The sequence below is a fragment of the Mirounga angustirostris genome, unplaced genomic scaffold, assembly GCF_029215605.1.
Source record: "Mirounga angustirostris isolate CCGP_5_RB_7025 unplaced genomic scaffold, mMirAng1.0.hap1 SCAF_3, whole genome shotgun sequence".
NCBI lineage: Eukaryota > Metazoa > Chordata > Mammalia > Carnivora > Phocidae > Mirounga > Mirounga angustirostris.
In genome coordinates, this window is record NW_026991711.1 from 129,205,698 (window position 1) to 129,233,160 (window position 27,463).

A 27,463-nucleotide genomic window follows, 5' to 3' on the forward strand; every position below is an offset into this window, starting at 1 on the left:
AAGAAACGTAACTATGATGTTCACGGAACAGAATTTTTACCTACAATTTACCGAATAGAGAATTGTATTTGATTTATGGTGACTCTTTTCTTCACATAAAGTAAAATAACATTTAATGAATTCATTTATTTCCCATAACTATTAATGGGGATTTCACTTACCATTGGGTTTTTAAAGAATTCATATTTGGCATAATTTTTTCTAAAGTATAGTTTATTTTCTTCTTCCATTCCCCAGTTAGATAGCACTTCAATCACCAGCTCATGGTCTTCCATTGTTCTTTCTGTAAGGAATGTTTCCGTGAGTATGTCAACAGAATGATGGATAGATGGGTGGATGGATGGATGGACAAATGAATAGAGAGAAAAGACAAACATGTAGGTAGAAAGAAATATATATGGACACATGTCCCCATACAAATTTATAAATCATATTATGTATGTATCTTTATTAAATATAGCAAATTTCAACTCAAGTCTAGAATAGCCAGATTGATACTATTTTAGCAATTTTGAATTAGTAATGTTGATTTTTTATACCAAAGCAGACTGTAACCTGACGAGAAAAATGACAAAATATCACAATGCACTTTTTGCTAATTGCCAATTCCTTTTATTGCTATGTAAATTATAATTAAGTTTGATAATAAATCTGCATTAAGGATGAGGGAGCTATTCTTTTTTCTCCAATTCGTCATGATGCCAAAATTAAAATATTTGCCTCAAAGTGGAACAATTCACCCCATTAAGAGATGAAAAATTTTGACAGGTTCAAAATGCATTTAAGATACATAGTCTGGATAGTTCAGAAAAATTAAATGCTTAGAAGGAAAAATTTTTATGCAAGAACATACAATTTTGAAGAAACCTAATTTCTTGTGGCACTTTATCCTTTCAAAACTAATGTTCAGGCAAATATATTTTAGGTGGTCTAGAAAGGCGCTTGGGAGGAAAGGTATTTAAATGAAATAAGCAAAAACAACTTTACAGAGGGGAACATAACATGCAAAGTTCCTATTTTAATAAGAAACTTGATGTCCATAGTAGTGCTATTCATAATAGCCCCAAACTGGAAACTACCCAAATGCCAATCAACACGAGAATGAATGGTGTAAACAGTGTAATAAGTAGTGGAATACATACTACAACAACACACAACTGTATGGGTGAATTTCACAAACATGATATTAAATGAAAGAAGTCAGGCACAAAGAGTACATACTACATGCTTACACTTACATAAAGTTCAACACAGGTAAAATAAATCTGTGGTGTTAGAAATCAAGATAATGGGGAGAGTGGGTGAGGGAGCAGGGCATGATGGGAACAACTGGGTGTGGGAGATACTGTTTTGTTCTGGGTATTGGATATCCAAGTTTATGCAACATCTGAGAGTTCACTGAGTTGTCCACATATGGCTTGTTCACTTTTCTTAAGGTATATCATATTTCAATAAAAGGTTAAAGAAAAGTTACTGTGAAATTACTAATGCAAAACAGGGAGTGAAGAACAGCCAACTAAGGAACATAGAAATCCTCTGCTTTTTTTAGGTACTTCTAGGACCTTTTTGAAAAGTAGCTGTGTCTCAAACATTCAACACTCAGTAGTGATCTGTGACTTACAACACCCGAACCCTTGAAAGTAATGTCATGCTTAAATAGAAGCTTATTCATCTGAAAGAGTTCTCAATGAATATGGATGAGTTTGAGCTAACAGGTTCTGTTTCTAACTCCACTTGCTCTTTTTCTGTCTCATTGACGAGCTCGCATAGCTCCTCCTCCCTCCTAAGATGCAATCCTTGGCTAAAATCTTTTCTTTCCCTTTCTTAAGCTAATTCACTCTCCTTCAGCCATCCCGTCTGTTGAGTTCCTTGAGATGAAATCTCTGGCTACAGTTGATTTTACTCATGCTCTAGTCCCAACTGTTAGACTTTCCACCACCTCAAACAGTTTGTCTAAATCCAAAGTCAAGGTGGTGGTTCCCCCAAAATATTAAACAATTCCAGCAATGCCAATCCTGAGCATATAACCAAAAGAAACGAAAGCAGAGACTAGAACAGATGTTTGTATACCAATGTTCATAGTAGCATTATTCATGACAGGTAGCAACACCGAGTGTCCACCATCAAGATGAATGGACAAACAACATGTAGGACACACATACAATGGAATATTTCGCCTTAAAAAGGAATGAAATTCTGACACATGCTACAACACAGATGGACCTTAAAGATATCGTATGTAAAATAAGAAGACGTAAGAACCGATATTGTAGGATTCCTTTTATATGTGATACCTGGCATAGACAAATTCGTAGAGACAGAAAGTAGAATGGGGGTTACAGGGACTGGGGAGCAAGGAGCTATTGTTTAATGGGCTCAGAGTTTCACTATGAGAAGATACAGATGTTCTGGAGATGGGTAGTGGTGATGGTTGTGCAACAGTATGAATGTACATAATGCCAATGAATTATACCCTTAAAACTGGTAAATTTTGAGTTATGTACATTTTATCAAAATGAAAAATAAACCTGAAAACAAAGTCATCTTCCCTTTTCTCTCTCAAACTGGTTTTTCCTAAATTCTCCTATCTCCATTGCATCTTTATAGCCACTCCTCTATGCTCCACTTCCACCATGCCCAGATACCAGGGATTTTCCCTCCAAATGTCTCTCAACAACCCCTCACATTGTCACAATTCCAATTTAGACCTTCACTTTTTCTTAACTAATCTCCAAACTTCTAGTTTCTCTTTCTTCCAGTCCAACCTGGACATTGATACCATAGCAAACCTCATAGAACATGTGTGTCAATGGGACCCTTGCTCAAAATACTTTCTACTCCCAACTTGCTGTGGGATACATCCATGTAGTCTGGCAGTTATACTAATCATTCATCCATTCGACAAATATTTACTGAAGGCCTACCATGTGTCAGACATTCATCTTGGGGCTTAGAATTTTGTAGTGCATAAAACAGTCAGAAGTCACTGCCTCAGGGAGCTTTCATTCTAATGGGAAGACACAGACTATAAATAAAATGTAAATCTTAATAGGCAGTGATAAACACAACAAAGAAAAATAGAGCAGGGCACCGGGAGAGAGGAGGCTGTAGGGGAAAAGAATTCATTTTCAACAGCTTGCCAGAATAGGTCTCTTTGAGAAGGTAATGTTTGAACAAAGACCCAAAGGAGAAGGGGGAGTGAGCCAAGCAGACCCCAACAGGAAGAACAAGAACAAAGCCTCTGAGGCAAGAGCAAGGCTCTATGTTTGAAGTACCACAAGGAGGTTAATGTGGCCGAAGCTGAGTGAGCAAAGGGGCAAGAACTAGGAGAGGTTAGAGAAGCAATGGTGATGAGCTGGGAGGACTGGAGAAAGCCCTTCAGTTCATAGTGAGGTTCCGGCATTTCCTTGGAGTCAGATGAGAAGTCATTTTGAACAGAGAAATAACACGAACTGATTTATATTTTCATCCAATCACACTGGCTGTGGAGAACTGATTTTAAAAGGTATAAGGGTGGAAGCAGGAAGACCATTTGGTAGAATATTGCAATTAATGAGAGGAGAGATGACATGGCTTGGATTAGAGCAGTAGCAGTGGAAATGTAGGAAGCAGGCAGAATCTGGATATACTCTGAAGGTGGGGCCAACAGGATCTGCTGACCAATCGGACACAAAGAGGAAGAGAGAGGGTAGTTAAGGGAGACACCAAGTTCTCCACCCAAGCTGTTGGAAGGATTGTGCTACTATTAATGAGTTTGAAAAACTGTAAGAGAATTCTTAATCTCAGGAAACAAACAAGGTTGCTGGAGCGGTGGGACGTGGGAGGGATGAGGTGGCTGGGTGATAGACATTGGGGAGGGTATGTGCTATGGTGAGCGCTGTGAATTGTGTAAGACTGTTGAATCACAGCCTTGTACCTCTGAAACAAATAATACATTATATGTTAAAAAAAAAAAAAGAAGATAGTAGGAAGGGAAAAATAAAGGGGGGGACGTTGTAGGGGGAGACGAACCATGAGAGACTATGGACTCTGAGAAACAAACTGAGGGTTCTAGAGGGGACAGGGGTGGGTGGATGGGTTAGCCTGGTGATGGGTATTAAAGAGGGCACGTATTGAATGGAGCACTGGGTGTTATACACAAATAATGAATCATGGAACACTACATCAAAAGAAATAAATAAATAGAGAAAAAAAGAAGAAAAACTGTAAGAGAAGTGGGTTGGGGAGAGTAAACGGTTACTGAGATATCCAGCGGCAAGTCACCTCCCTAACAATCTCTCTATTCTTACATTTGTCTACTTCTCACACAAACCAGCTGGTATTTTCAGGCTTATGAAACATAGTTTCACATTCAACATACTATATCCTAAGCATGATATCCATATTTTTTTTAACTGCAGAGGAAAACAATTTCAAGGTAGTAAGCAAGATGTTTGCTTGTTTTACCAACCTGTGTTTTTTTGTACCCATTACCTCTCTCTACCACTAAAGAATCCTATGTTCTGCCCTCAAGATATGTTATGCAGAGAGAAAAAAAAATTACAGAAATACATTTTATTTACTTTTGAGCTTCACAATAGACTTTATCAATCTCTGACAGATATAAGTGCTTGGGGAGAATCATGCCTAGCCAATCCTTGATTGCCTTATATAGGGACCCACCTTCTGTCTTCTGAGAAAGTTGCTGCAGTTAAGAGGTTGGTGGAGGAAAAGATGGAATAGAGATTGAGCTAGAAAAAATGGACAGTGTAGGCCCAAGAGACACTATATCCTATCCCCTTCCAGAATGAGAATGCTTTCAGGGTGACGAGTTGATGGTGATAAAACACCAGATAAGTTTAATGATGCTATGTGGCTCAAACCAGAGGATAGCCTTAGGAGACATCCAGCTTCCAGTAGAAACCCTACATCTAGCATGATGGAGAAGCCATAACTGAGGGCAACATCAAGGCAGATGAGTCCATAGCATCCCATTATGGAGAAAGAGCACGGCAACAGTACCACAGCCCCATCAGGAACATGGAAGAGCTAAGAGAAGAGCATGAACTTTAAGTGGCTTTGTGGTACTCAAATAAATTTGAGAAGAACGAGTTTCCAGAACATGAAGAGCTGGACAAGGGTTAGGCAAACACCCGTCCTGGGACTTAATGCCTCACCAGCATGTTGCAGAAGTGAAAGTAGGTCTAAACCTTCAATTGAGAATATTTAAACCTGTATGTAACTCATTTATAAAACCTGAATTTATTATTTACCCCAACAACACTGAGAAGAATCCATAAAAAAACAAATAATAGAAGATTAAACTATCTGCTGTTAGTAAGGCAAGAGAATGAGAATCAAAAATAATTTAAGTTATTGAAATAAAAGTAGTTACCTCTCTGCAAGTCTCCATCTGAGACCTTTTTCACTGCTATATTTGATTCTTATAATATTTTTAAAGATTTTATTTATTTGAGAGAGAAAGAGAGCACGAGAGGGGGAGGGGCAGAGGGAGAAGCAGGCTCCCCACTGAGCAAGGAGCCTGATGTGGGGCTCGATCCCAGGACCCTAGGATCCGAAGGCAGACGCTTAACCCACTGAGCCACTGAGGTGTGCTTTAATTCTTATAACATTTTCAGTAGACTAAATAATGGCCCCAAAGACATCTGGAACCTATAAATGTTGCCTTATATGGCAAAGCCTTTGCAGATGTCATTAACTTAAAGATACTGAGAGAAGAGATTATCCTGAATTATCCAGGTAGGCTCTAAATCCAATTACAAGGACCTTTCTAAGACAGAGACAGAAAGAGATGTGACCCAGACAGAAGAGGAAAGAGCAAAGTGACCACAGAGAGAGACTCAAGTGAGTTGGACACAACCCAGGAATGATGGCAACCACCAGAAGCTGGAAGAGGCAAGGAATGGAGTCCTTCTAAAGCCCCAGAAAGAGCCTGCCGTCACCCTGAGTGCAGCCCAGTGACCTAAATTTTGGACTTCTCACCTCCACAACTGCTACAGATTACATTTATGTTGTTTGAAGGCCACCAGGTCTGTGGTAAAGCAATAACACTGTCTAGTGAGCAAGTTACAGTTCCATCTTACAGAAAAGGAACCTGAAGTTCAGAAGAGCGAACATCTCAGATTTGAACAGCATCCGCATGTCTGATCCCACGTCGATGCTGTTCGTCTGCAAGTACTGCCTCTGCCTTCCCCCCCAGAGCTCCCACTGGAGGGGCATCCCCTGCCACCTCTGCCTTCCCCCCACAGATCCCACTGCAGGGGCATCCCCTGCAGCCTCTGCCTCCCCCACAGCTCCCACTGGAGGGACATCCCCTGCTGCCTCTGCCTACCCCCCCACAACAGCTCCCACTGGAGGGGCATCCCCTGCCGCCTCTGCCCCCCACAAAGCTCCCACTGGAGGGGCATCCCCTGCCACCTCTGCCTTCCCCCCACAGCTCCCACTGGAGGGGCATCCCCTGCTGCCTCTGTCCCCCCCCCCCCACAGATCCCACTGCAGGGGCATCCCCTGCAGCCTCTGCCTCCCCCACAGCTCCCACTGGAGGGGCATCCCCTGCTGCCTCTGCCTCCCCCCCCCACAACAGCTCCCACTGGAGGGGCATCCCCTGTCACCTCTGCCTCCCCCCACAGCTTCCACTGGAGGGGCATCCCCTGCCACCTCTGCCTTCCCCCCACAGCTCCCACTGGAGGGGCATCCCCTGCTGCCTCTGCCTCCCCCCCCAACAGCTCCCACTGGAGGGGCATCCCCTGCAGCCTCTGCCTCCCCCACAGCTCCCACTGGAGGGGCATTCCCTGCAGCCTCTGCCTCCCCCCCCACCACAGCTCCCACTGGAGGGGCATCCCCTGCCACCTCTGCCTTCCCCCCACAGCTCCCACTGGAGGGGCATCCCCTGCCACCTCTGCCTCCCCCCACAGCTCCCACTGGAGGGGCATCCCCTGCCACCTCTGCCTCCCCCCACAGCTCCCACTGGAGGGGCATCCCCTGCTGCCTCTGCCTCCCCCCCTAACAGCTCCCACTGGAGGGGCATCCCCTGCAGCCTCTGCCTCCCCCACAGCTCCCACTGGAGGGGCATCCCCTGCAGCCTCTGCCTCCCCCCCCACCACAGCTCCCACTGGAGGGGCATCCCCTGCCGCCTCTGCCTCCGCCCCCAACAGCTCCCACTGGAGGGGCATCCCCTGCCACCTCTGCCTCCCCCCACAGCTCCCACTGGAGGGGCATCCCCTGCCACCTCTGCCTTCCCCCCACAGCTCCCACTGGAGGGGCATCCCCTGCCACCTCTGCCTCCCCCCACAGCTCCCACTGGAGGGGCATCCCCTGCCACCTCTGCCTTCCCCCCACAGCTCCCACTGGAGGGGCATCCCCTGCCACCTCTGCCTTCCCCCCACAGCTCCCACTGGAGGGGCATCCCCTGCAGCCTCTGCCTCCCCCCCCACCACAGCTCCCACTGGAGGGGCATCCCCTGCTGCCTCTGCCGAGCCTATTTATATCCTGGCTCATTCTTTCCATATCAACTAAAATCCTCTCTCATGTTCCTGCAGCTCTTATGTTTCAATTGCTTCAAATTCTTTTATTTTGAAATGTGTTCAATAAATATTTGCTAATTAAGTGAAAATAAACAACCACATTTTGAGTGTAAGGGGAACAAAAATAATGGGCAGTATTTCAAATCATATCAATCTTAATCGCAAATGAAAGTAACATAAATCACTTGAATTGGGGCTGCACCAAAAAAGGAAATAAAACAAAAAAGGGCAGAAAAACCAAGCTGTATTTGAACAGTTAGGACAAATGTATAATGAAAAGCACTTTTGTGATCACCAACCAAGCGGCAGTCTACATGCAAACAAATCCCAGCACAGCAATCTAGAAAGGAAAGATAACGTACAATATTCACAGAAAATTTCACAGAACTGTAGTACTGAATGTCTAAATAACACATAACTAGCATGGGGAAAATATCCTGGTAATCTTAAGGAGAAAAATTTCTTCAAAGAAAGCTAGACTAACTAGAGTATGTGAGAAAGCAGAAGACATATTTTTCATTCCTTTAAAGATGATTTCTGGATATTCTAGTGAAAATTCAGATAACATATAAGGAAGTAAAATAGCAAAGTCCAGAGGATCAGATGCAGCTACAGGTTCTCGCCTCATATACTCCTGTGGTAATGGAGCTAAAACTTCCTTATCACAGAATCTGGCTTTTCAAAATTATATTATATTAATAATCTTTTCAAATGTATACATTACTATCCCAATTTGGATGTACTGTCATATACTATCCCCCAACTAAGTCTCATTATATTAAAGGATTAATGTTACAATAATCCAAATAACCCTAAAAGGCATGATTGATTATCAGTTAATCACGTCTTGCAGAAAATTCCTGGTTTCTTTCTTTTTTTAAAGATTTTATTTATTTATTTGACAGAGAGAGACAGCGAGATAGAGAACACAAGCAGGGGGAGTGGGAGAGGGAGAAGCAGGCTTCCCGCAGAGTGGGGAGCCCGATGCGGGGCTCGATCCAAGGACCCTGGGATCATGACCTGAGCCTAAGGCAGACGTTTAACGACTGAGCCACCCAGGCGCCCCCTGGTTTCTTTTTTTAAAGGTAACTAACTAAATACAGACCTTAATAGGGAGGAGTTCAACATGAAGATAGAAGATGCCTAGACGGATAACTTAGAGAGGAAAAGAAGAATGCGTAAAGGGAGATGAAAAGTTGCTGAAGACCAGCTTTGTTTTGCTTAGGCTAGGCCTGGGACATCATCACCGAGACATGAGAATGGGGGGAAAACAAAAAAAATACTAGTTTTTTTTTTTTTTTAAAAAACGGCTTCTAATTAACTTTCTATTGATTCTTCCTCTTCAGTGTCATTCTAAAACCAAGTGGATATTAACCAACTAATGATCCTACTAAGTAACTTATAATACATGTTTTAAATGTCAAAAGAAACAAATTAATTCTGTAAGTGGGGGCTCTCTGCTGCAATACTCAAAAACAATGATACTAAGAACTGTCACCCAGAATGAGTTCAAATACTTTTTGGATTACCATGTGATAAATGACCCTAGGTACCTTTCTCAGAAATTCATCATGATTCTTTTAAAGACCTTATTTTTAAGACTTCATAAAATACTATATTAAAATACAGTATCAAAACTTTACAGATACAAGTCTACGCAGAAAACATTCTGCAGTATTTGTCAGGCATTGGAAAGTGGGCAGAAAAAGAGGAGAGAAGCCCTCCTAAATCACTTCAAAACAGTATCCAAAAAGGAGAAAAAAGGGGGGAAAGCCTCCAAAGGAGTAAAGAAAAGCTTTCTTAAAACTAAAAGTTTTATCATGTCACTTGAAGTTTTATCTTTGTTTCTGACAGACCAGCATGAAGTGTCATAGCAATGCAATGCAATGAAATATGACCAAATAATAATTACATGTAATTCTGTTTTCTGTTTAATTTCCAGAAACTTTTTCTTAAAAAAAAAAAAAAAAGAGAGAGAGAGAGAGAGAGAAGGAGAAAAGAGGAAAGAAGTTTCTTCTGAAACTGTTGATTTTACTTCAAAGTCTTTTAAAAACCCTCAATCCTCCCAGAATGGAAAGTGTTCACCTGTGACCTTCTGCCTGGATTTCTTCGCTGAATCTACTGAAAGTACAGCGTAGGGCTTAAATAGAAACCTGAGTCCCTACTCTTCTCATCACTTGATAAGAGAAGAAACAAAAGTGGCTTTTACCTCTAATTCGCCCAGAAAACAATTCTTTGTATACCTTTGTTACAGGAAACTCCAGGAGACAAATGGCCCTTGTACTTCTCTGGGCGAGGCAGAAACTACACACATTTTGTCAATCTTATTTTCAGATAAAAATGAACAGCCTCTGACCAAGCAAAACAAAAACTGGAGAAGCAAAGGATAAAAATAGGGCTCAATTCTGAAAGGTTCCTTAACCTAAGAAAACTATCCAATACCAGCGAGCTCGCCTGGAAAAATTGCTAGCACCATATTCAGCTCCCTAAGTGCAATTAATAGGAAAATCTTGACACTTTAGCTTGATGGGTGTAAAGGCCTTGCAGATCATTCTTCAACAAACTGAAGTAGTCTTCATATTAACTCAGACTCACCGATCACAACTTGTATTCATAGAAATCCTTACTTTTCCGCAAAGTATTTGCATACACATCACCTCAAGCTGATTGATAAATACTCAAAGAGTTTAGAAACCCCTTCCATAAATTCTAAGTTACCTAATGCATCCTTTAAAGACTGAGAGCAAATTTCCATCTAGGTACGGCATGTTGCTTCTTTGGCTTCTTTTCCCAGTCTCTTCCTTCTATGTACATTGTAATCCATCCTTTGAACTGCTCAATATAAGTACCTTACAGTTTGGTACAGTTTAGTTCAAAAACCATTTATTTGTCCTAGACCCCGGATTACAAAAAAGTATACACAGAGTTCCATCTCTCATGGAATTACTGTCTAGTTTTAATAATATGATCACTATTAAGATAGTTGCAGAAAATGTTAACAACAGCTCAGAAGATGGGTACTTGGCCCAACATGGAGCTTCAGGAAGACGTCTAAGTCTTTAAAAATCTCTTAAGTTTTTTTTTTTTTTTTAAAGATTTTATTTATTTATTTGAGAGAGAGAGAACACATGAGAGAGGATAGGGTCAGAGGACGAAGCAGACTCCCTGCCGAGCAGAGAGCCCGATGTGGGACTCGATCCAGGGACTCCAGGATCATGACCTGAGCTGAAGGCAGCCGCCCAACCAACTGAACCACCCAGGCGCCCTAAAAATCTCTTAAGTTTTTAAAATTGCATTTGCTTCCTTTTTTCTGATTTCTAAAATAATACATTTCCATTATTGGAAATTTGAAAACCATGAACAGTGGACAATCACAATCCATCTTTAAATCTATCAATCAGGAATCAGGACTTAACATTTCAGTATATTCCCTTCTTATTTTTTCTCTGGGTCTATATGAATGTATTTGTATATATTTTTCACAAAGCTTAGGAAACATTGTATATATGTTTATATACCTTCAATCAGCTTTAAAATCTTGTATCTGTCCACATCAGTCTTCAAAGGAAGAACTCCAAAAACGTGATCAAAAGCTGCATAACTTACATCCCATGGATGTATGTAATTTATTACATCCCACTATTATTATATCATTAGGTTTTATTTTTCTAATTAATATTGTAAATAATCCTGCTTGAACAGCCTTGTATCTATTTCTTGGCCAAATCACTTGTTTTCCACACCCCAGTCTAGCATGTACTTGTGGAAACATCCCCTCCCAGGACACACCTCATCACTGACTCCCGGTGCTTCTGTTATTTTCAGGATTTGCAATTTCCCAAAGGATGCGTGAGAAATGGTGGTGCCAGCAAGTATCCTAATTGTCTCAAGGAACAGCTGCTTGGAACCTACAAGAGACAGATCTGTCTGCCTACCTGCTGTCCGATGGAAGGGGCGACTCTCCTTCATAAGGTTGAGCATGGGGTGCCCCCAGTTGTTTCTCTCTCTCTCTCTCCTCTAAGACTGTGGCACTAGGTTAGCTGGCTGTCAGCTTTGACAGTTGAGGGTTTTCATAATATTTTTAGGAAATGGCTAGCAGTTGTACCTTGATACCGTTTTTGACTAAAATTCCAAGTAAGCCTTGGAAAAGGCATAGCCAGGTAAAGATGGGTGAGAAAGAACTCACTGAGAATCCTAATGGCATGAGCAAGGAAACCAAGGCATAGAAACTGTAGTGTATGCAGGCAACTACAGGCACTTCTTTCATGTATAAACTTAGAGGAGGAAGAGGGGAGACACAAGGCTGGAGATAGGAGGGGTAGGTAGGTCACAGGGGCTACAAGCCCTGCAAAGGACCTCGGACCCTAACGCACGAAGAATCAGGTCTGCATTCCCACGGACAACCTTGATATGACTGGAGGCAAGGGGACCAGTTACAAGGCTAAAATAATCCCTGAGGAGAGAAATGATAAGACCCAAACTCAGGCTATAGAGACACTGAGAAGGAAAAATCAGTCGCACCAGGAGGCAGATTTAGTTATAAGCACTCTTCACAGGTTCATATTTTATGCCACCAGCCTTAGTGTGCCACCAGGACACCGTGCGTCCTCCAAGCTCAGGTCAGTTTAAGTAGAGAAGGAAGCCCAATGCCACATATCCTACGGCTTCACGATTATTTGTGCTGGTGATAAGGGTGGTCGCAACTCTGATGGCTGGGAGGTTACAGACAGCACTGAAGGTCCAGACAATAGGAAAAACACTTGTGCCTCTGTTGTGAAAGAAAGAAAGGAAAGAAAGAAAGAAAGAAAGAAAGAAAGAAAGAAAGGAAGGAAGGAAGGAAGGAAGGAAGGAAGGAAGGAAGGAAGGAAGGAAGGAAGAAAGAAAGAAAGAAAGAGAAAGAAAAGAAAGGAAGGAAGGAAGGAAGGAAGAAAGAAAGAAAAAGAAAAAAGTGAAGGAGCCACTTCAAAGCAGTGAAGCGTTTCCTTGGTACCGCTGTGCACCGCTTCTGTCTTAAAGAGATCACGTGGGTATAGCTGCACACATAAAAATGGTTTCATTAAAAGCCTCCAGTCATTCATTTTACTTATTAGAGCCACTTCACAATGATATTCACAATGGAACTCTCAGCTGTCCCCAGCAATGACACTAAAATACAATTAATTCCTCTTCCCGAGGAGTCTATAGGTATGCGCTGGAGGTATTGTGTTAATTGCCGCTGCTTCATACCATGGCTTCAATTAGGAATCAAAACGGGAGCAAGATAAACATGGATCCCATTAAGTTCCAGAGGACTTAAAACTGAAGTTTCTGCCCCTGCCCCACTCCCTCCGTCCCCAATCCTCACGCTGATTAGAAACACAGAGGGCTCCATCTGGGGAACGACAGTGACATCCAGTGGCCACGAACTAGAACACACCAGTTACAAAGCATCATTATATGAGAGAAGGGCAAATGTTTGTTGAGGTACTGATACTTTAAATTCAATGTCCATAAAGCTGTGTGCAACTAGAACCTCATCGTGACATGATCCCAAGTCATGCAAATCAGAGATTCGTAACAAAATCAGGATGTTTCGCTGCCTCTGATGATTTACTCTGGCTATTAAAATTCCCAGCAGAATACTATTAACAATTATTTGCCAGAAGAGATGAAATATTGATATTGTATTCAGAGTTCCAAATGTCATATTAGTGTTTATGCTGTGTACAAATTCAAGGATAAGTCATTCCAACGTGATCCTCTTGCTCAGCCAAAAGCAATACCTGGCTCTTGCTAGAAAGTGAACTGGGTTAGATCAGTTGGACTCTGGTAATTTCAGTACCACCCTGGTAAGAAAAATTTATCTGCAAATGTTTTTGAGGGTTCAAAATTTTAACTTGTTCTCACACCACAGATGAGAGACAAAGATGGAGAGTGAGAAAGAGACAAACCAACTACGGGATCCCAGGAACATGAGGAGAAAAAACTCACTTCAGTGGAAAATGCAGACTTTAGACTCTGAAAGGACCTACATTTGAGCAATGCTTGACTCTAGGCAAGGAATTTCATCACTGAGTTTTTGTATTCCTGTATGTCAAAGGGAGATTAGAAAACACATCTTGCAGGGTTGCTATGAGGCTAAGGGATGAGAGCGTCTATCAAGATTAATGTTCAACCTCTCACTCCGTGCCCTGCACATATAAGATACACGTTAATAGTAGCCATCACACATACATTCATATTAAAACTACTACTAAGACTGAGGTTTCCTTTGCCACAGAAAATGTCACTCTGAAAACAGACTTTCGATTCCATAAACCTACCATATTTTGAATGTCAAGTGCTCCTCCATCTGACTTTAGGAAATTTGTGCCGTGTTTTAAGGGATCAAAAGCAACAATGGTAGCACATTTATTAACAACATAAAATGTCTCTGACACCTTCCTAAGCTTATCTTGGTCATTAATGTGACCTCAAGTGCAGAAAACACTTAACTCTCATCTATCCCACAAGGCACAATGATCTCGCCTATAAGGCTTCAGGGTCTCACAAATACCACACACCTCATACCAGGGTAGACTATCCTGTGAAGATGGTCCAACAGGGCATGTGCAACTAGGAGAAATGACATACTGGCCAGGATTGATCCAGGAAGCCACAGGTAGTTGGATATAGAAGCAAAACAAAGTTGCTTAGCCTCTAAAAGTTTGAATTCTGGCCTTCTGAGTAGTATACAGTTGACTCTTGAACAATGTGAAGCATAGGGGTGCGGACCTCCCCTTGCAGCCAAAATTCTGTATGAAACTTTTGACTCCCCTAAAACTTAACTACTAGTAAATAGCCTACTGTCGACTGGAAGGCTTACTGATGACATACACAGCCGATTGATACATATTGTGACGTTACATGTACTAGATACTATATTCTTACAAAAGTAAGCTAGAGAAAATAAATGGTATCAAGAGAATTATAAGGAAGAGAAAATAAATTTATAGTACTGGATGGAATTTATTTAAAAAAAACAACACACATACGAGTGGATCCACGGAGTTCAAACCCATGTTATTGAAGGGTCAACTGTACTTTCAAAACTAAATCAGGATCATATTGCTCTCTGACTCAAAGAACTCCGTTCACTTTCTCTCTCACTCAGTGTAAAAGTCAAGACCCTCTGGGGCCTCTGAGACCCTACACGAGCTGGTTCTACAGTAGCCCTACTGAAGTCCACTCCATCACCCCCCACCTTACTCCAGAAGTGCTGGCCTCGGGCTGTGGCCTGAACACAAGCACGCTGCCACAAAGATTTTCCTCCATATCATGCTTCAGGGACACCTTCCCTGATCCCTCTAGTTGAAATGCATCTCTCACTCACCCCTAGCATGCTCTTTCCTTCTTCTGCCCTGCCTTCCTTTTCTCCCCAATACAGGCAACTCCAGCTTTTCAAAAGTTCACATTACACCTCTTTGCTTTTACAAAAGACCTACATTAGTATCTGTTTTTGCCAACCAACAGAAATCCAAAGGGGAAGGGGGGGCTGTGTGGCTCAGTGGGTTAAACGGCTGCCTTCAGCTCAGGTCATGATCCCAGGGTCCTGGGATTGAGTCCCGCATCAGGCTCCCTACTCAGTGGGGAGTCTGCTTCTCCCTCTGTCTCTCCCCCCCATTCGTTCTCTCAATCTCACTCTCATGCTCTCTAAAACAAATAAAATCTTTAAAAAAAAAAAAAGAAAAAAGAAATCCAAAGAGGATTTCTGTTTTTACAAAAAAGGTGAAAAGTGAAAATGCCATTCAGCGTTTGCTTTGCAGTGAGCCCTTATAAAGGCCATGTGCACCACGGAGACGCAGCGAGAGTGGTCCCGCCAAGCTCCTTCCAGGGAACCACACTCAGCTTCTCAAGCATCAAGCCCCTGCAGCTTTGAATTTTGTCTGTGAGCATCTGTGCTTTATCTTGATTTATTTTGTGCATCTATTGGCAAGATGTGTCCTAAGATACCCGAAAATGCTAAGAGAGGTTATTTCTGCTCAAATATTTTCCCATATAAATTAATGGTAAATGCCTCTTTGCTTTATACCATTTCAGTTTACGAAGGTTTTCATAGGAGTGCTCTACTTTCAGACAGCAGGAGAAACCCGTACTTATCATCACCTAAGGGATTACAGATTTTAGTCATGTGTCTCATATCTTTCTCTTCCGAGAAGTATGCAAACTTGCAAGGGCAGTGTTTTTTGTCTATTATCATGTCTATTATGTACCCCCAAGATCCACACACAAAATAGGCTTGGTATAAAACAGTCAGTAAATATCTGCTAAACTGTGTAAGGAAGTCAACAGGAAAAGGCAGGAAGAGTTCCTAGTTTTTGTGGAATCTATAAAGTGAAAAGAAAAAAAACCCTCAAGATGTATTTTTAGGTGCACACACACACAAAGAAGGTAGTCTACAAAAGTAAAAACAGGTTATGTTAAAACAGAGAAATTAAATGAAAATAAGTAAGGAAAATAGAGATATTCATTAGCTATCATCATCTAACATTTCAGTGTATCCTTACAGAAATAAAGCAGCTAATAAATAAATAAAAGAAATGGAAGCTGGTAAATCTAATATGCATTAGTATTTGGAGAGCACTATGTCAGCAATTTTTCTACTGTTTAAAGATATCATCTGAGGGGCGCCTGGGTGGCTCAGTCCATTAGGCGGCCCCGGGACTGAACCCCACAGCGGCTCCATGCTCAGTGCGGTCTGCTTGTCCCCCCCTCCCCCTTTGCCCTTCCCCCGCTCACGTGTGCACAGGCTCATGCTGTCTCACTCAAATAAATAAAATCTCTTTAAAAAGAGATATAATCTGGGTGAAAACAAAAGGAAAGAAAAAGAACACAAGGAAGCTGTGGAACTCAATTTCCTTCTCATAACTTTTGGTCTAAATGCATGGTTGATGAAGCCAGGAGACAATATCTCACATCTTTGACTTTATTTCAGCATTTCCAGAAAATACAGTAATGGAGAAATATATTTCTATTTGATGCCTAAAAGTTTAAATTTAGTATGTAACTCAAATTAATTCTCAATGTTCCACTTTAAGCCTCCACATTAAAAGAACCTGTGCACTTTATTCCTTAATATAACTTGCTGTGGTCTCAGTAAAAACTGGGGCTTGATTTACAGAGTAGATTTTTATTATTAAACTTCAAGCTATTTGTGAGCAATAAACTATAGTGACTATAACCAAAAAAATGTAAAGTTGTTCCAAAAGAAAAAGATTAAGGGTATAAAATACTGTAATTACATATTATGCTAATTAAGAGCTGTAGTCTCACAAGCATATGTAAAACTAGTTTAGAATATGGCAGCTATCTATTGAGAGTTAACACTATACTTTTAGGAGATGAATGGTCATGAATAGAAGTCAAATTAGTGACAAACAGCAATGCAGAAAATATATGTTGAACATTTTCTGCCCTAGGAAGGCGAGACGGCACATCACACTGGCGGGTAATGGCATACCTTCAAGAATAGGTTTTCTGTGAATGTTACTTGATAAGAAGGGGGGAGGGAAAAGGATTCTGCAGATATGATTAAGGGATCTTGAAATGAAGAGATTATCCTGGATTATCCGGGTGAGCTCTAACCGGTACCATTTTTATGAGAGAGAGGCAGAGGGTGACTTGACACAGACAGAAGAGGGAAATCCAGTGTGACCACAGAGGGAGGGACTGAAGTGAGTCTGCCGGAGCCAAGGAATGTCAGCAGCCCCAGAAGCTGCAAGAGACAAGGATCAGACTCTCTCCTGGAGCCTCCGGAGGAAGTGCATCCCTGGCAATGCCTTGATTTCAATCAAGTGATACTGATTTCAGGCTTCTGGCCTCCAGAAGTGTGAGACAATCAATTTTGGTTGTTGTAAGCCCCCAGGTTTGTGGTCGTTTGTTACAGCAGCCACAGGAAACGCATATGGAATTCCAAAGAATCGAATGGCATTACCATCACAAACTCCTTTCCTTTTCACTACTTATTATGGAACCATGTTTTTTTTTTTTTTTTTTTTACACTCATACCTGTAAAAATAAGAAAAGGTGAAAGAAAACTGGTGCCAAATTCTGTCTCACTCTAGTAGCAGGACGAAAATCATTTATACCTTATTTTAAAAAATTGGGGGAGAAACTCTCTACATTTTACAACACAGAGACACATTTTTTAAAAAATACATTTTAAAAAATATGTTTTGAAGGGCGCCTGGGTGGCTCAGTTGTTAAGCGTCTGCCTTCAGCTCAGGTCATGGTCCCAAGGTCCTGGGATAGAGCCCTGCATCTGGAGGGAGCCTGCTTCTCTCTCTCCCACTCCCCCTGCTTGTGTTCCTGCTCTCGCTCTCTCTGTCAAATGAATAAATAAAATCTTTAAAAAAAAAAAACGTTTTGAAAGAATACTCTTTATGTTTATGACTTTAAAATATAGAGGAGATACTTAATTCTTCAAGAAAATTTTAGGGTACACACACCCGTAAAGAGAACCAGTGTGGATACTTTCCATGTCTGCATGACAACCAATTCAAAAAGTAATTCAAATAACAGCTTGTTTTATTAACTTCTCAAAAAAAATGCTGCTTGTGCCACCAAAGATTATTACAAAATTTATCTATCAATTTGGACTCTATGTTTTGGCTCCCAAATTCTCATAGAGCATTATTTAAACAAAGAAGTGTGGGAAATGTGTAATATTTCTACCCTTACTTTCATTTTGTGTTACAATCTTCTCCCAACTAGCAACACCAAATAAAGAAAAGGACTATTCACAATTCTCTTCTATTTTTCTATGTCTGAAGAAAATCTTTGCCATATGATGAAACTAAAACAAACAGAAAAACAAGGATGTGGATTATGGTTCTGTATCCTTACCTAGACCTATGTGAGGCAGATGCTCAAAAAGGGTCCAGCTGTGGTCATCGATGTAATGATTCTTCAGGATCAACAGCTGGCAAACATCTCGGGCAGTTATGTCACTGGGTACCTCTAAAGCCCGGCTGGCTTCATCTTCACTGTACACTTTAATTACCTGTATAGGTAGAAATAAGAAAATGAGCTAACATATCCTATTAAAAATATCATTCTAGTAAGTCATCAAACTTACTGGTTGCGCTGATTACAAAGTCTTTATATGGATTCTTATGCATTAAATTTTCTAAAACACTGAATAAATGTTGCCTATCTAAGACTTGTTTATCACCTGTCAAAACCGCTTTGTCCGATAACTTCCACCCTCTTCTCTTCAGTGTCTAGATGAGAGGACATTCAATGACCATTCAACGTCATTGCTCTACCATTCCGGTCTATTAAAAAGCTACATATCTCTTAACAACATGTAAAATGTTCCATTCCATACTTATATCCTGTAAATTATCCAAGTAATACGGTCAATTTATTCCCAGATATATACAGGTAGTAAAAGCAGTTAAGTAGAATCAGCCTTTATGAAAAGATTTCTTTATTTCAGGTTATGGAAATTTTGGCAAAGACTGGTTAGATGTATACCAGATTCTTTTTCTTTTTTCCTTTACAATTAGTTGTGTCCATGGGATTGACTTTTAGTCAATGGAATGTAAGCACATTCAATATTGCACTTTCGGGCCTAGTCCATAAAAACCTCCCACGTATTGTTCCCCATTCTCTAATGCCAGCCTCCCATTGAATAGAAACGACAAGGATCCAGAGGGGAGAAAAGCCTTGGGACAGAAGGAGCCTTTGTCCCTTCATGACCACATGAAAGCTGCCCAAATAAGAACACCCATATGGAACTTTGACATGAGCAAGAAATAAACTTTTATTGTGTTTACATACTGTGAATTTGTATTTATCTATTAAGGCAGCTAATGTTACCGTAATTACACAGAATTAGGGAGAATTTCATACACAACACTCCCCTCAACATTTACCAAGTTGTGCTATGTGCTAGAATTTCCACTATTAATCATATAATTATTCCACTAATTATATTAATTAATTATAAGAAGATAAATACCTATGATAATAGTATAATAAAAGCAACATATACGCATAACACAAGTGGGAAATGGTAAGAAAATTCACTATAAGAAATACACTTGTAACAAAAATATAGACATTTCAACATTTTTAGTAATTGAAACAAATGCAAATTAAAATGACGTATTAATTCTATCCTAATTTTTTTTAATTACACTTAATAACAGTGTGATGAAATACTTGCTCTTCTCTCTTACAGTGATAGAAGTGATATAAATTGGTAAAACTATTTTGTACACCTACTGGAATGTATTCAAAAGCATTAAATGTCTATTCCTTTGACTCAGTGATTCCACATAGTGTAAATTATCTCAACTCCGTCCTAAATGTGGAAAATGGCTTCAGGCATAGACCTATCCAGCAGGCACTACATATAGTTCTATCAATCTAAATACTCAACAATGAAAGAATGGTAAATGATAGCATTTTCCTAGAATGGAATATTATATGGTGCTTACAAATGTTATTCAAGGAAATGATACAGGAACTTTCAAAAATTCTTAGGTAAAATAAAATCATGACATATAACAAAGTATACTTTGCATGGTACAGGGCAAGTTTCCTTGTGGGACTGGCTACCAGGCACCTACCTATCTTCTAACAATATTCTGATCGCCTTTTAGAGCACACTGCCTCCCTCGCCGTCAGTCTTTCTGATTCTGGCAGCTCTGCCGTCAGCTCAGCCACGGAGAGCTGGAGCTGTGGGGACTGGCTTGGAAGAGCCAGTTGTTAAACATTCAGGAACCGCAAGCCAGGCATCCATCTTGAAATCAGCCACAGTAGGAGCTTGGATACCAAAGAAATTGGTAATCGCTACAAATAGGCCTTTTTAAAAAAACATTATTTTTAGGGCCAGTTTGCCAGTGCACCACTGCCTCAGATCCGATAGTTATTATCCAGACCGGTCAACCAGCACCCAGAACCCCTCTGCTGACAGTAGTTATTTCAGAGAAGGGCACATGACCTAATCAGAACCAGTCAGAAAGGCAGTCTGGATATCTGTTCACATAACCATAAAGTGGACCCTCTTTCCTACTAGACAGATGTAGGATGAAGCTGTTACTGTTCACAAAGAGAAAGACTGTGGGAAAATGAGGTCCACATGGAATGAGCCATGCTAAGAGATGGAAAGAGTCCTGAGACTATCTCTGAGCTCCTGGATCAACTGAATTTGATTTCTTTGTGTTTTTATCATAGATGTGCTCTGAGGCTCTAAATGTCTGGTGGCCACATCCACCTACTTATCTCTCTTGCTCTAGCCATGGACCCCCTCCAATTCAGTCTTCATACTGCTAGCAGAATAAACTTGCTAATTGCCAATCCAATCAGGTCATTCTGCTACTAAAGTTCTTCAATGGCTCCTCGTTGTCCTAACTCACATAGCTCATCGTGTTTACTTACGGAGACCTCTTACAAGGTACATATCCTTTGCTAAGTGTTTTAAAACAAGGCTGACACAGACAGAGACTGTTGTTTCCTTCAGAGAGCTTAAAGTCTAGTGAGGAAAGCAGTATTTTAAAAAAATAATTATAAACTGGGGCATAAAAATGCAGCATATTACTAATCATAAAATGAGGTTAGGAGAGACCTGGAAGATATCCGTGAAAAAGCGATATTTAAGCCAAGACCTGAAGTAAGAGTGGGCAATAGCTAGGCAAAGGGAAGGTGAACGCACTTCAGGCTAAGGGAACAGAAGTCCCTGGGTGCACTGGTAAAGAAGGAATTTGGCAGGTTCTAAGATTGAGAGGAGTCAGGGAAGGCAGTTGCAGCAAACAGGGAGCCTGGTCCTAAGGAAACTGAAGTGGTAGGTAGGATGGCGGTGATAGGGATGTACGGTCCTAAGTTCAGAACTGACTTAAGAACCATCGAGCTTTTAAGTAGTAAACAAATACATAGACATGGATGCATCTGGCGAGGGAGAAGAGGAAGAACAAAGGAAAAACAGAATCTAAACTGAACCCTGAGAAATACCAATATTGACTGGTGACTTAGAGGCAAGAAAGTCTGAAAGATCAAGTGAGGTAGAAAGGGAACCAGGAAAATGGGAACCCATGGAATAAAGCCCAAACTCTAGCATGCACACAGCATGGACCCTCTCCAGGAAACCAGTCTGCAGAACAGGACATCCTAGCCAAATATGACAGGTACTTGCAACCTGTTCTTTCTTAGTTGCATGTGAATTATCCTCTACTTGGAATCAACACTTCAGCCTCCAACAACATGCTTTATTTGGCAAATTCCTACTCATTATTTGGCCCCAGTTTCCATGGCTCTGCCTTGAGAAAGGCTTCCCTGACTACCCAAGGCTTTGTAATTTACAGTGCCCTTTTTCCATGCTCTTATTTTGTAATTTTCTATTTGCATGTCTTTCTCCTCAACTGTACTAATAATAAAGTCCTTCAAGGAAAATCTCTGTTTACTTATCATTTGACATCATATTTCAGGTACCTAGCCCAAGGCAGTGTATGGCTTACTAAAGATCTTTGGAACAAATGAACCCCTGTGTAGGTACCTTTGTACCCCTGTAGTGCCAATCAAAGTGTTTTTGACATAGGAGGGACTCAATACATATTTACAAACTTCAAAAATATTTTGTCACAAAGTATGTGATTAAATTGTTATGCTTGGTAAATTAAAATTATTTTCAATGATCAACAAATAAACAAGTTTTCCTATAAATATAGTTCCAGGTAAGAATGGACTCGGTATCGCTGTTTGTGGGCAGTTCTGAGTTGTGAAGTCACTGAGGTTGCTATATGGAGTCATATGAAGAAGATCATGAAAATACACAGCCAAAATCAGGTGCAATTGTTTGAGCTTTCACTTCAATTCATTCATTTTCTGGTTAACACATGTGGTTCACTAAAATCCCAAGATTTGCTTGGAATTTCAGGGCTTCCCATGATTGCATGCAGGAAGGCTAGTGCTCTTAAGTGTGTGTCTTGAGGATCTGTATCCATGCTAGACAATTGGTGGGATTCTAAGGGATGCTGTCTGCTGTATGTCCATGTGCTGTGGAACACTGACTGGATCAGGCCCTGGTGCACACTCCTGACAAAAGCAATGTGAAGATGACCACTCCTGAGAGGGAAAGAGGATCCGAGCCTGTGGCTGTTCCTTCAGGTGGTACAGTGATGAGCCACTGTTTCAATTTCCTCAGAGGCCACTTGGCAAATCCCATGCCAGGAGATGGAGGGGAAATGAGAATGACATGGGGGCCGTTGGGAAGGTTCCCAGTAATTTCTGACTACCCATGTTTTCTTCCAGTAAACTCCCATCACCTGGGCTAACAGAAGTATGCCTCTTACTTTTCATGCTCTATCTTTTATATCAGAGGAATTTAGAAATTAAAAAAACAAACAACAACAACAAAAACAAAACAAGACTGGAGACATTCTGAAGACTAAACCAAATTCAAGAAGTGGACAAGAACTGAACAAGAGGTAAATTTGGGGAAAATGAAAAATGTATCTAACCAATTAGGAAATGCCATTATTTTCTTTAGACTACGTTTTACGAATTTGAAAGACACAGGTTTCCAAGAATCAAAACACATACATTTAGAAGGGCTAGGCCAACTCAAATGTTTGTAATAGATACATGTATTCATTTTAAAATAAATAACACCTGCTCAAAGAAAAGTTTAATATTTTCTTTTGAGCTCCATTTCAAACTCGTATTCTTAAACTCTTATTTAATTCTGACATTTATCCCAAGTACACATTTACCTAAGAATGATAAAATTATATTTTAATTGATATTCCACAGCTGTAAATCCCTGTCATCTCTCAAATCTACTCAATAATTGTGAAAAATTCCTTATTCTACAAACGGGTGCCTTGTTAAAAAGTCTCATTTTATTACTGTTTTTTTCTTTCTTTTTTTTTACTATTTTTTTCCTCCTTAAAAATCTATGAAAAGGGGAAAGATCATCTAGGCCTTAACTCTCTAGGAGAGTTGAATATGCCTCTTGCCAAAAGTATTACACAAAACCGTCTTATTTAAAAAAAGAAGTCAAGTCATTTCCTCCATGGCTAGTATGGATTAAAACTAAGTTAAAAACTTTTGTGATTAGGTAAAAACAAACAAACAAACAGCAGGGCTGTTCTTAATCATTAGAGCAAAATAGTGGTATCCTGTCTCCTCTACATACTGAGTGGTAAAAAAGAGATCTTAAAATCATATAATTATGATACTTAATAAAGGGATATTATAATTTCCAGTTCGGTGGTCCCAATTCCCAGGTTGCTTTATAAAGCGAAAAACAGGGGGAGGAAAATATTATTCATACCAACTGATCATTTGAAATTATATGCCAGTTGGAAGAAATGCTGCCTGACACTAAAGAAGAATAGGAACTTTCTCCGTTTCATCAATGAATAGATACCTGACCAGCAAGAGATTTCAGTGCTTCCCATGATTGCATGTGCTGATAAGTGATAAGGTCTGTCCATAACATCCCCGCAGCATAAACAGAGAAAGCGCCCAAGGACAGCCAACAGTGTACAAACGAGCTGTGTTTAGGCAACCCTTCCATGTCACTGTAATCCTGACAGTCAGGGCAACCTTGGCCTTTGGAGGGGTTTACAGCTTCAAAAACTGCACTGGGAGCATATGGTGTCTAGCAGAGCAAATGCACTACACAGACACAGTAACCCCTGCAGGGGATGTGCTCGAACGTGGGTGGAACATGATCTCTGTTTTGGCTGACATCCTTATCGAGGTAGTTTATACACTTTATACTTCAATTCCCCTCGACTGCCCTCCATAAAAGTGGAGGCAAGAGATTAAAAACCCATATTCAAAGCAGTAGACACAACAACGTTCAAATATATAGAGGTGGCAAGAAATAGTTAACTTTTTAGAAGAAAGCTTGAGGTCCCTAAAGCCTTGAGACTAAAAGAGATAAAATATTTAAAATATAAGACAACAGCTATTTCTGAAAAATAAAGAGATCAAATTTGAAAGTCAATTCAATACGTTATCACCTTGCTCCCCAAAGCATGCGTCGGATTCATCTGCTACAATCACCAGAAATTGATTCTCAGAACAGATTATTCGAAAAGCCTTCGGAAAGCACTGGGCAAGAGCCAAACTGTCGGCCTTCCTCCTCCTCCCTGCAGCCCCCAGGAATGTGACAGGCACGGGAGAGCAAGCTAGTTCCTTCCCAACCTGGATTCATCCTGGAACATGTGAAGCAAAGTCAGGGTTGTCATCCGGTCATGGGTCAATGTCACAGAGCAAACGGGGGGCAGTGGACCCCTTGGTAAGTAATTAGCTACAGGGTAGCTTTCTCCCACTTATCCTTTGTCATTTCAGAGATGGGAGGAGGGAGCAGGAATAATCATTCAGCAGGTAAAAAATGAGCATGGATTAAGCATACATGACCAAGAATCCACAGAATGAGAAAAATTAAAAGAAAAGAAGGAGGATGAGGAGGAGGAGGGGAAGGAAAAGAAAGAAAGAGGAAAAGAGAAGAAAAAAGATCATTGGGACATGGTTATCTTCTGTGTCAAAGTTTCTACTTTGGGAAAATTTAAATTTAATTTTTAAATTAACTACATTTAAATACTACACTTAATATTTAATTAAACATTGATTTTTATTTACTACTATTTAGTTTAAAATAATTTAAACAGCACATTTAAATACCAAGGCCTTCCCATGATGAAAAGTATATAACTTCTAAAAAGAAACATTAATTTATTGTATCTATTAATTATATGTTGTTCACATATGGTTAATAGGAAGTAAGAAATAAGGCCCACAGAGGTGTGATGTCACCTAGGTCCCGAAGTAAAGCTTATTTTTACAGCTTTCTACAGTAAAGCTTATTTCTTTAAAAGTTTGCCATCCAAGTGCAGTAGGATTATAAAGCAATCTTTTAATGTTTCCAGGGTTTTTTTTTTTTTCCTATTATTTTCAACAGATAGGCAATGTACCTAAATCATGAGAAATATTTTTATATCAAGGTCAGAGTAGCCCTGGATTTTTACATTCTTCTAAATAAGGAATGCAGTGTTCTAAGATAAAAGAAGACATTCTTAGATATTTTGAATTAAGCAACTCAGTGTGTTCCCTTGAAGGAAATGGAAAATAATATATTCATTATTACTTATTCCAAATCTCTAACAAAATGGTATATTTTAAAAACAAATTCTGTTCCAAAAGACCCTAACAGCTCAAGGAAAGCTACTGCTTCTTTATTGCCACCTTGTGTTATTTTTCTAGCTGTCAAATATTTATTAAGAGCAAAACAGTACAGAGTTTAGAGAAACCAGGTTATAGGGTGTCTTAAATTCTCTCCATTAAAAAATATTTCAAAAACACATTTTAGGGGCGCCTGGGTGGCTCAGTTGGTTAAGCGACTGCCTTCGGCTCAGGTCATGATCCTGGAGTCCCGGGATCGAGTCCCGCATCGGGCTCCCTGCTCGGCGGGGAGTCTGCTTCTCCCTCTGACCCTCCCCCCTCTCATGTACTCTCTCTCTCTCTCTCATTCTCGCTCTCTCAAATAAATAAATAAATAAATCTTTAAAAAAAAAAAGAAAGAAAGAAAGAAAAGAAAAGTAACTGCCTCCCGGGTGACTGGGTGGCTCAGTCGGTTAGGCGACTGCCTTCGGCTCAGGTCACGATCCTGGAGTCCTGGGATCGAGCCCCGCATCAGGCTCCCTGCTCGGCGGGAAGCCTGCTTCTCCCTCTCCCACTCCCCCTGCTTGTGTTCCCCTCTCTCGCTGTGTCTCTGTCAAATAAATAAAATCTTTAAAAAAAAAAAAATTCAAAAACACATTTTACTTGAGCATAAAGAGTACATGTTCAATTAGTTATAAGATATTAACTCAAAACAGAAAGATATGAATTCAAAATAGATACTGCCGCCAATTTCAGAACTACAGAAACCGACCGGCACAAACAGCTCTATCCCATATCCTGTGGCTCTTGTCAAATGTATGCCCTGTAATCCTTTCCTTATTCTCTAACTCTGAACATACTATTTCTTCTCAGTGTCTTGAAATAGCCACGCTCCTTCCTGACACAGGGCCTTTGCATACACTACTAGAGCTGCTGTCCCCCCACCCCCACCTTCTACTTTCCATCCCTCAGATGAACCATCATTTCTGTGGGGAAATTTCAGTGACGCTCCCAGTTCAGTTCCAGGCCCTTTGTCCCACGTATGTGTGACCACAACTATGTAAATGACCATCCATCAGCCTCCAATGCTCAGAATGCTGCATGACAGCAGGAATGACGTCCATGGCTGCTTCCCACTGTGGCCCCAGCAGCTGCCACAATGCCTGGCACGCAGCTGATGACCAAAACTATTCTTTTAGTGATGAATGAGCCCATCATGCACAGGCCCGTAGAAGACAACACTAAGGATTCCTAAACAGTAGCTTTGAAACCTCATAGGGCTTGAAAACCCCCGAGGGAGGAAAAAATACATTGAGACCAAAGAGAAAACATAGGCAAGTTTTCATGAAATCTGTGAACTGAACAAAGGTGGATAAGGTGATTTCTCTGGCCCATTTCAATTCTGGTATTCTGTAAGAATTCACAAAAAAAAAAAAAAAAAGGTCAGAGGACATCTGGGCAGGACAAATATTTATGAGCAAAGACACCAAGGGCTGAAGAAGCAGAAACACATGCATGCAACGATAGACCACTTTACCGAGATCAGGGGGACTAAGCTATGAGGAGCAGGTGAGGAAGCGCAGGGGTCAGGAGGCCTGCAGAAGGCGGGTCCTCACCCAGCACTGCTGGACACTGGTTTCCATCAAAGCAAACCAGGGAGGAGGCCACCACAGATGGGATCATTTTTTAGATAAACAAATGACAGAATGCCTTTCTTCAATGGCTGGAAACAGAGAATTAAGTTTTAAATGGTAATTTTATAAGAATATGATTACAAAGTGGTAAGAGAATAATGATAAATAACC

At 40.6% G+C, this 27,463-nt stretch overlaps 1 protein-coding gene across 3 annotated transcripts in view; it reads right to left on the reverse strand.

The window, feature by feature from the left end:
* The window catches only part of GRB14 (growth factor receptor bound protein 14), a 116,334-nt gene that overhangs the window by 25,390 nt on the left and 63,481 nt on the right, over positions 1-27,463 (reverse strand). For all 3 annotated transcript variants that reach the window (XM_064585779.1, XM_045868730.2, XM_045868732.2), the window contains 2 exons: positions 18,387-18,543; positions 162-283 (listed from right to left, as the gene is read on the reverse strand). In XM_064585779.1, the coding sequence (XP_064441849.1) occupies positions 162-283; positions 18,387-18,543 (279 nt within the window). The remainder of the gene's footprint in view (positions 1-161; positions 284-18,386; positions 18,544-27,463) is intronic.